General features: G+C 42.7%; 1 protein-coding gene and 1 long non-coding RNA gene across 2 annotated transcripts in view; one reads left to right on the top strand and one right to left on the bottom strand.

The window, feature by feature from the left end:
* Positions 1-2428: 2428 nt before the first annotated feature.
* The window catches only part of LOC118761091, a 13607-nt gene continuing 6999 nt past the window's right edge, over positions 2429-9036 (bottom strand). Inside the window, exon 2 of the long non-coding RNA XR_004997150.1 lies at positions 2429-2521. This is a non-coding gene — a long non-coding RNA (uncharacterized LOC118761091). The remainder of the gene's footprint in view (positions 2522-9036) is intronic.
* The window catches only part of LOC118761090, a 15007-nt gene continuing 12893 nt past the window's right edge, over positions 6923-9036 (top strand). Inside the window, exon 1 of the mRNA XM_036498763.1 lies at positions 6923-7367. Coding sequence (XP_036354656.1) covers positions 7139-7367 — 229 coding nt within the window. The 5' untranslated portion in view covers positions 6923-7138. The remainder of the gene's footprint in view (positions 7368-9036) is intronic.

The raw sequence follows: 9036 nt of genomic DNA, 5'->3' as shown, positions 1-9036 counted from the left end.
ATCTGTGGTAAATCATTCTCTCAACTGAGTGCCTTAAATAAACACAAACAGACACATACAGGTGAAAAGCCATAATCTGGCAACATCATCATCATCATCATTTAATGTCCGTTTTCCATGCTGGCATGGGTTGGACGGTTCAACTGGGGTCTGCGAAGCCAGACGGCTGTGCCAGGCCCAGTCTAAGTTAAGTTAATTTTTTGGCTCAAAAAGCAAAAAGCAACGCCATGTAGGGGGACATGGAGTTGTGTACAGAGTGGTGTTCATGCAAAGAGTTCAGGCCATTTCTGGTCAAGAGAGACTTTGAACCGAGCGGCCGTCGGCATCTTCACTATCTCGTCTGGCAGCTTATTCCACGGATCCGCAACCTGGACGGAGAAAGCCCCTTTCCTTCGATTGAGATGAAATCGTCGTAGATAGAGCTTTTCGGAATGACCCTGCAGCCGATGCTCTGGAGTGTTTCTACAGCTGGATGCCCTCCCTAACACCAACCACTCCGTGAGTGTAGTGGGTGCTTTTTATGTGCCACCTGCACGGGGGCCAGGCGAGGCTGGAAAGTGGCCACAATCGGATGGTGCTTTTTATGTGCCACCGGCACGGGGGCCAGGCGAGGCTGGAAAGTGGCCACAATCGGATGGTGCTTTTTATGTGCCACCGGCACGGGGGCCAGGCGAGGCTGGAAAGCGGCCACAATCGGATGGTGCTTTTTATGTGCCACCGGCACGGGGGCCAGGCGAGGCTGGAAAGCGGCCACAATCGGATGGTGCTTTTTATGTGCCACCGGCACGGGGGCCAGGCGAGGCTGGAAAGCGGCCACAATCGGATGGTGCTTTTTATGTGCCACCGGCACGGGGGCCTGGCGTGGCTGGAAAGCGGCCACAATCGGATGGTGCTTTTTATGTGCCACCGGCACGGGGGCCAGGCAAGGCTTGGAACGGCCACGATCGGATGGTGCTTTTTACGTGCCACCGGCCATATCTGCGGTAAATCATTTTCTCATAGACATAACTTAAATGTCCATGAATGAATTCCTACAAAAGAGAAGCCATGTCAGTGTGACACATGTGGCAAATCATTCTATCGAAAACGCCACATGCATGAACATGTGGGTATCCAAACACAAATATCATCATCATCATCATCATCATCATCGTTTAGCGTCCGCTTTCCCTGCTGGCATGGGTTGGACGGTTCGACTGGGGTCTGGGGAGCCAGGAGGCTGCACCAGGCTCCAGTCTTATCTGGCAGTGTTTCTACAGCTGGATGCCCTTCCTAATACCAACCACTCCATGAGTGTAGTGGGTGCTTTTTACGTGCCACCTGCACAGGTGCCAGGGGAGGCTGGCAAACGGCCACAATTGGATGGTGCCTTTTACGTTCCGCAGGCACAGAGGTCAGTCGGGGCAGCGCTGGCAACGGCCACATTCAGATGGTTCTCTTACGTGCCACCAGCACTGGTATTACAGCTACAATTTCCATTGATGTTGATCGATTTCATATGTATAATCTCTATATACATACACACATACATATATATACACACACACACATAATGGGCTTCTTTCAATTTCAAAAATGAAGAATGTGAAGTCAGGACATCGAACAAGGTCGACTGATGGAAGCAATTCTCTTGGTTGGATGCAGCAATTCCAAAGCAAATATTGATGATATCTTAAAAAACTAAACACCAATTTCACAAATGTTACCAACCTTTTTTGCTGCTTAGTTTGTGAGATTCGGATATGTGCGCACTGGGTGAGATATGACTGTCTTATTGCTAAACGTTGCCTTCTTTACTCTTTTACTAGTTTCAGTCATTTGACTGTGACCAACTGTATCAATGTCAACATTTAACACATGACATCAGCTAAGACTATTTTGGGATCTTTTCTGTTTGAACGGCAGTTTTTTCTAGCGGTGTCATATGAAATTGTCACCCATAATTATGACCCTAGTATCGATCTATTGCATTTCACTCTGTCTTAGGGGTGGGGGGAAGGGTATCTTTTTTTTCCTTCAGAAATGTAAATAAACCCAATCTGTTTCTTAAACGAGGGACATATTCATACAGCACAGAATGTTTCACCTCAATAGACGTCATTGATTGGTTGAAATTGCAGAAAAAAAACAACAAATATCTTACAAACTATAGAATTTTCTCAATAAAGCCAAGAGAAAAAGATGTTTTATAAACACATTCTACCAGTATACGAAGTTTAAAAGTGTTTAGTGACGTGGAAATTATTTTTAAAAACTACCGGTCAAACCGAAAAGATCCCTATTTTGTCTACTAAAAGACAATTTTTTTTTCCCTTCAACTTCAATATTGTCAATGTGAATCTGAAATTTGTCATTATCTGTAAAAATATTGACTCTGAGATAACTTGATTACTGAAAATGCCTGCAGTTGGATTTTGAGGAATTTGTCAAAAAAGAATAATGAATAAAATGTCAAACTGTAACCATTCTGTGTTTGTTTTGTTACTCTGTATCTAGACTCTGTCCCCTCTATCCCTTAAATCTCTCAACTGGTACGGTTACACCCTTTCATTATCATCATCGTTTAACGTCCGTTTTCCATTCTAGCATGGGGTGGACGGTTCAACTGGGGTCTGGGAAGCCAGGAGGCTGCACCAGGCTCCACTCTGATCTGGCAGTGTTTCTACAGCTGGATGCCCTTCCTAACACCAACCACTCCGTGAGTGTAGTGGGTGCTTTTTACGTGCCACCCTTCAATACTAATTCCCTTCCCTCACTCCTAGTTGTGTGTGTTTCATCTTGGAAGGTATTTGCTGAACCTGTAGGTACTGATGTCCCACAAAAAGCACAAGAAAAAAACAGTAGTACTGATGCCATGTAAAGAGACCTGGAGTCCAACCCCTCCTCAAAGCGGTAGGGTGGTGTAAACGGGTAGTGTCAGAGCTATGCCGTTGGGAACTTCGTTTCCTGGTAGGGCCATCCAAGGCAGATTGGTCTGGCAGAAACGTTAGAACGCCAGGCGAAATGCGTTGCCATATTTCGTCTGCCGCTACGTTCTGAGTTCAAATTCCGCCAAGGTCGATTTTGCCCTTCATCCATTCGGGGTCGATAAATTAAGTACCAGTTACGGACTGGGGTCGATATCGACTGAATCCATTTTTCTGTCCTTGTTTGTCCCCTCTGTGTTTAGCCCCTTGTGGGTAGTAAAGAAATAGGTATTAGGGCCGCAGCCTGGTCAACTGGGCTCTGGTGAAAATTCCAAGAGGCGTCTGATCAGCAACCAGCGGCTTCGAGGTCATTCTGTCCCCGCATTTGTGAAGACTCCGTGGCAAACAGGGCATCCCGTCACTCGGGATATGCATGCGGGATGTCAGGGACCGCTTGTGACTTCAATATTCCCACAAAACTTCTATGAAAGAAGAAGCCGGCTCAACCCACCCTGGGTGAACGCCGTCACAATTACAAGTAAGGACCTGGTGTTTGTGCCTTGTAACAGACCCTGGTGCTGTTACCACATAAAAAGGACCAGTCATAGTGCTGGCAGAAACGTTAGCACGCCGGGCGAAATGCTTAGCGGTATTTCATCTGTCGTTACGTTCTGAGTTCAAATACCGCCGAGGTCGACTTTGCCTTTTATCCTTTCGGGGTCGATAAATAAAGTACCAGTTACGCACTGGGGTCGATGTAATCGACTTAATCCGTTTGTCCCCTCTATGTTTAGCTCCTTGTGGGTAATGAAGAAATATATGTGAAGAATACGGGTGCTGGTGTCAGTAAAAAAAGCACTGGTGACGGTGTCACATGACAAACGCTACTTTATTACCAACAAGGGGGCAAACACAGAGGGGACAAACAAGGACAGACATAGGTATTAAGTTGATTACATCGACTTCAGTACGTAACTGGTACTTAATTTATCGACCCCGAAAGGATGAAAGGCAAAGTCGACCTCGGCAGATTTTTGAACTCACAACGTAACGACAGGCGAAATACCTACTTCTTTACTACCCACAAGGGGGCAAACACAGAGGGGACAAACAAGGACAGACATAGGTATTAAGTTGAAAACATCGACCCCAGTGCGGAACTGGTACTTAATTTATCGACCCCGAAAGGATGAAAGGCAAAGTCGACCTCGGCAGATTTTTGAACTCACAACGTAACGACAGGCGAAATACCTACTTCTTTACTACCCACAAGAGGACAAACAAGGACAGACATAGGTATTAAGTTGAAAACATCGACCCCAGTGCGGAACTGGTACTTAATTTATCGACCCCGAAAGGATGAAAGGGAAAGTCAACCTCGGCGGAATTTGAACTCACAACGTAACGACAGGCGAAATACCTATTTCTTTACTACCCACAAGAGGACAAACAAGGACAGACATAGGTAATAAGACGATTACATCGACCCCAGTGCAGAACTGGTACTTAATTTATTGACCCTGAAAAGATGAAAGGCAAAGTCAACCTCGGCAGATTTTTGAACTCACAACGTAACGACAGGCGAAATACCACTAAGCATTTCGCCCGGCGTGCTAACGTTTATGCCAGCTCGCAGGGGGTACCACATAAAAAGCACGTGGCCGATGCCAGACTGGCACCCCTGCTGGTGGCACATAACAAGCACCCTTCTAGCATGGGTCAATGTCACTTCCACCAGACAGGCTCCCTGTGACGGTAGCACATAAAATAGCACCTTCCGAATGTGATTGGTGCCAATGCCCCCCACCGACTGGCTTGAATGCCAGTGGCACATATAAAAAGCACCATCCAAATGTCATCATCATTCATCATTGTTCGACCGTGGTCAAGACAATGGAATTTACCATGCTACGCCAGACTTCACGGTCCATCATAGCATTACAGAGGTCCTGTTGCTGGATGCATGTATCCTTGGAGATTACATCAGGGTAGGAGAGTATGCGCCCTCTGGTATCACGACCGTGGTCGAGACAATGGAATTTACCATGCTACGCCAGACTTCACGGTCCATCATAGCATTACGGAGGTCCTGTTGCTGGATGCCTGTATCCCTGGAGATTACATCTGGGTAGGAGAGTGTGCACCCTCTGGTATTGCGAGTAGATGGCTTCCAGAGGAGAAGAGTAGAAATTACCTCGTTTTCAGCTCTACAACAATGTCCAGCAAACTGGACTCTCCTACCTTTCACAAGAGATGATACAGGTTATGTGTGTGTGTGTGTGTATATATATATATATATCATCATTCATCATTGTTCGACCGTGGTCAAGACAATGGAGTTTACCATGCTATGCCAGACTTCATGGTCCATCATAACATTACGGAGGTCCTGTTGCTGGATGCCTGTATCCCTGGAGATTAGATCAGGGTAGGAGAGTGTGCGCCCTCTGGTATCGCAAGTAGATGGCTTCCAGAGGAGAAGAGTAGAAATTACCTCTTTTTCAGCTCTACAACAATGTCCAGCAAACTGGACTCTCCTACCTTTCACAAGAGATGACACAGGTGGTAGTTTCCCATATATTTGCATTTTGGTTGGATGACGCTTCCACGAGAGATTTTGAGCTCTCATAAGGAGGCGAGTGTAGGTTCCATCCAACCGCCTCTCAAGCTTCTTTGATAAAGTCCAGGTTTCTGAGCCATATAGTAGAATCGATTCGACTGTGGCTTTGAAGATTTTAAGCTTGAAATCTCTACTTCAAATGTGGTCGATGCCAGTGCCACGTAAAAAGTGCCCAGTGAACTCTGTAAATTGGCTGATATTAGAAAGGGCGTCCAGCAGATGAAACCAAGCTAAAACAGAGAATGGAACCCCGTGGCTTTGTCAGCCTCCTGTCAAACCATCTACCCCAAGTCTGCATGGAAGACAGACATTAAATGACGATGAGTATGAAGTCAATGATGAATAAAATATTGGGTCATTCCATAAAAAATGCGCTTTGTTATACTTCTTTTCACCATCATCATCATCGTTTAACGTCCGCTTTCCATGTTAGCATGGGTTGGACGATTTGACTGAGGACTGCACCAGACTCCAATCTGATCTGGCAGAGTTTCTACAGCTGGATGCCCTTCCTAATGCCAACCACTCCGAGACTGTAGTGGGCGCTTTTACGTGCCACTGGTACGAGGGCCGGTGAGGCGGTACTGGCAGCGGCCACGCTCAAACAGTGCTCTTTATGTGCCACCTGCACAGGAGCCAGTCCAGCAGCACTGGCAATGACCTCGCTCGAATGTTTTTTTCATGTGCCACCAGCACTTACCACACAGCCACTCCTACGCAGACATACACAAATGCACGAAACCCACATCACTCCACACAATGCACAAACTAGGTTACTCATATACACACACATGCTTCCATTCATACACATGATGACCACACACACATGTACAAGTCTATTCGCACACACACACACACAGAGGATCTTTTCGGTTTGAACGCCAGTTTTTCCTAGCAGTGTCATATGAAATTGTCACCCATACTTATGACCCTAGTATCGATCTATTGCATTTCAATCTGTTTTAGGGTTAGGGTTAGTGGTGGGGGTAAGGGTATCTTTTTTTCTTCACAAATGTAAATAAACCCACTCTGTTTCTTAAACGAGGGACATATTTATACGGCACAGAATGTTTTCACTTCAATAGACGTCATTGATTGGTTGAAATTGCAGAAATTGAAGAAAAAACAAAAACAAATATCTTACAAACTATAGAATTTTCTCAATAAAGCCAAGAGAAAAAGATGTTTTATAAACACATTCTACCAGTATACGAAGTTTAAAAGTTTAGTTACGTGGAAATTATTTTTAAAAACTGCCGTTCAAACCGAAAAGATCCTAGATCGATACTAGGATCATAATTATGGGTGACAATTTCATATGACACCGCTAGAAAAAACTGCCGTTCAAACCAAAAAGATCCAGAGTTTCTCTTATCTTCAGAAATGTAAACGAAGTCACGTGTGTACCTATACCGAAGGATCGCCGCATTGATCTCTGGATCACGTGGAGGAAGGGTAATTACTGGAAGGGACCGGAAGTTTGACGATGTGACGTCAGAGGCTGGTGACGGCTTCTTTCTTACAGGGCTTTAGGCGAGGGCAAGCCGTGTGCTGGAAACAGTCGTAGAGGGGAATATGTGAGTAGACTTTATTAAAATAATCTGGTAAAAATATGAAAAACCTTAAAAAAGGGAAAATTGTTGAGAGAAAGGGACAAAAAAATACAAAAAAAAAACCGAAACGAAACCAAGAGTCAGTAGAGCCATCTATCGGAGAATTGAAGAAATACAATCACATAAAGGGAAATAACTTGTACAAGCAGTTCAGCCAAAGTCCAATTAAAATATTAATTAGGCTGTTTAATTTGCCGGTCGCTGACTCGCAGTTTATATCCGAATACGGTAAGTTGGTAAAGATTTATTTTAAGGGTTTAATGATGATAATAATACTAATAATAATATTGTAAATCAAAGAATTATGTGAATCTTTCGATGCTGCAGTAATTATTTTTCGAGGTGAAAACCTAAGAATACGTGGAAATATATTTTTTTCGTCTTAAATAATAATTTCTGAGCTGAAATCTTGATTTGTTGCTTATGAAAACCTACGATCGACTTTTATATGTGATATAAAGGATATTAATTGGTAAAATGAGAGTAAAACTGTGTAATTAATTAGTAAAATGAGAGGGAACCGGTTAAAGAATATCATTAATTAATGTTGCCCTCTTATTAATTAGACACTGATTAAAAGGTAAGTTGATACATATTTGCTTTAAGAATTTAATAGCGATAATAATACTAATAATAATTATTTATATTTAGAATTATGTGAATCTTTCGATGTTACAGTAATTATTTTTCGAGGTGAAAACGTAAAAATATAAGGAAAATATATTAATTCGTCTTAATTAATGATTTCTAAGCTGAAATCTTGATTTGTTGCTTATGAAAACCTACGATCGACTTTTATATGTGATATAAAGGATATTAATTTGTAAAATGAGAGTAAAACTGTGTAATTAATTAGTAAAATTAAAAGAAGCCGATTGAAATTCTTCAATCGGCTTCTTTTAATTTTACGAATTAATCACTAATTAATGTTGCCGTCTTGTTAATGGGACACTAATTAAACGGTAAGTTGATAAAGGTTCATTTTAAGGTTATATTAATAATAATAATAATGATGATCATGGTTTTAAATTTCTGCCCATAACCAACGGTTTTTGAAGCGAGCTGGAAATCAATTATATGGAGCGCAGTGCTTCCCGTAAGGAATGAACGGCAAATTCGACCTCGGCCGTACTTGAACTCGGGACTTTCAGCCTTCGGTTCCTTTCGGTGTGAATACGACGATGTTGATGATGATGATAATTGTTTGTACTTTAAGGCACAAGGCCTGAAATTTGGCGGAGGAACGGGAGTCGATTACAAGGAGGGGGGGGGCACGTTGATCTACTGCTTAAATTACCGACCTCGAAAGGATGAGAGGCAAAGTCAACCTCAATGGAATTTGAACTTTGATAGCAAAGACGAACGAAATGCTGTTAGGCATTTTCTCCGGCATTCTAACGCTTCTAAATAACCCTAAACCCTTCGAAGTTACAGTAATTATATAGAAATGAAAACACACAACAACATCGGGAAAAGATGCTTTCTCGTTTTAAATCTATTATGTTCAGAAATACCTCGGGATCGAGTGTGTATATGATATAAAATAAATAGATTAAAGATTTGGTGGATTAACGATAATTCAGAATTGTTAGATGTGCTTTAAATTTAATTACTGCATAATGAGACAAAGCAGCGTAATATAAGCTGATGTAATAGCTACATATCTTACTAGGTATAACTACATAATCGGGCCCCACCGAATTTGTTTCTTCGCTTTCTGAAGAATTGGTGTTTTGTAATGACATTTAGTGTAGTTACATTTCAAATGACGTAGATTACGATTATAATGCTCTCCAGATGGTGTAGATTAGAACTGCATACGAATTCGTTGTGAAAAACTTCTTCGAAGACGGTTCGATATGGAAGAATTTCGGATGATTCTCGTTTACTCGTAATT

Source organism: Octopus sinensis, unplaced genomic scaffold (genome assembly GCF_006345805.1).
Source record: "Octopus sinensis unplaced genomic scaffold, ASM634580v1 Contig07833, whole genome shotgun sequence".
Classification (NCBI taxonomy): domain Eukaryota; kingdom Metazoa; phylum Mollusca; class Cephalopoda; order Octopoda; family Octopodidae; genus Octopus; species Octopus sinensis.
This window is presented reverse-complemented; position numbering and strand designations above follow the sequence as displayed.